The sequence below is a fragment of the Myotis davidii genome, unplaced genomic scaffold (assembly GCF_000327345.1).
Source record: "Myotis davidii unplaced genomic scaffold, ASM32734v1 scaffold543, whole genome shotgun sequence".
Taxonomy (NCBI): Eukaryota; Metazoa; Chordata; class Mammalia; order Chiroptera; family Vespertilionidae; genus Myotis; species Myotis davidii.
In genome coordinates, this window is record NW_006294117.1 from 358,606 (window position 1) to 358,970 (window position 365).

The 365-nt window shown below is 61.1% G+C and overlaps 1 protein-coding gene across 1 annotated transcript in view; it reads left to right on the forward strand.

Moving 5' to 3' along the window:
• LOC102757254 (microtubule-associated serine/threonine-protein kinase 1) overlaps positions 1-365 on the forward strand; it is a 9,510-nt gene that overhangs the window by 7,917 nt on the left and 1,228 nt on the right. The window contains exon 14 of the mRNA XM_015566880.1: positions 228-363. Within this exon, the coding sequence (XP_015422366.1) occupies positions 228-363 (136 nt within the window). The remainder of the gene's footprint in view (positions 1-227; positions 364-365) is intronic.

Sequence of the window (365 nt, forward strand, 5' to 3'; positions counted from 1 at the left end):
CAGAGGTGGGAGGAGCCAGAAGAGGTTGGTCCTGCTTTGATAGGTGACTCCAGCAAAAAATAGGTGGGAGGAGCCAAGCGGACCCACGTGGGAGGTTCTTTTGGTTTTGATAGGTGGGTTGTAGCTGGAGGAGGCGTGGCCAGAGGAGTGGGCGGTCCCAGGGGCTGAAGCGGAGCCGGGGCTTGTGAGTTTGGTCTAAGGTAGACGGCCCTCTCCTTACTCCCCAGCAAGAAGCGCAGCTCCCTCTTCCGCAAGATCACGAAGCAGTCGAACTTGCTTCACACTAGCCGCTCGCTGTCGTCGCTAAACCGCTCGCTGTCGTCCAGCGACAGCCTCCCGGGCTCGCCCACCCACGGGCTCCCAGC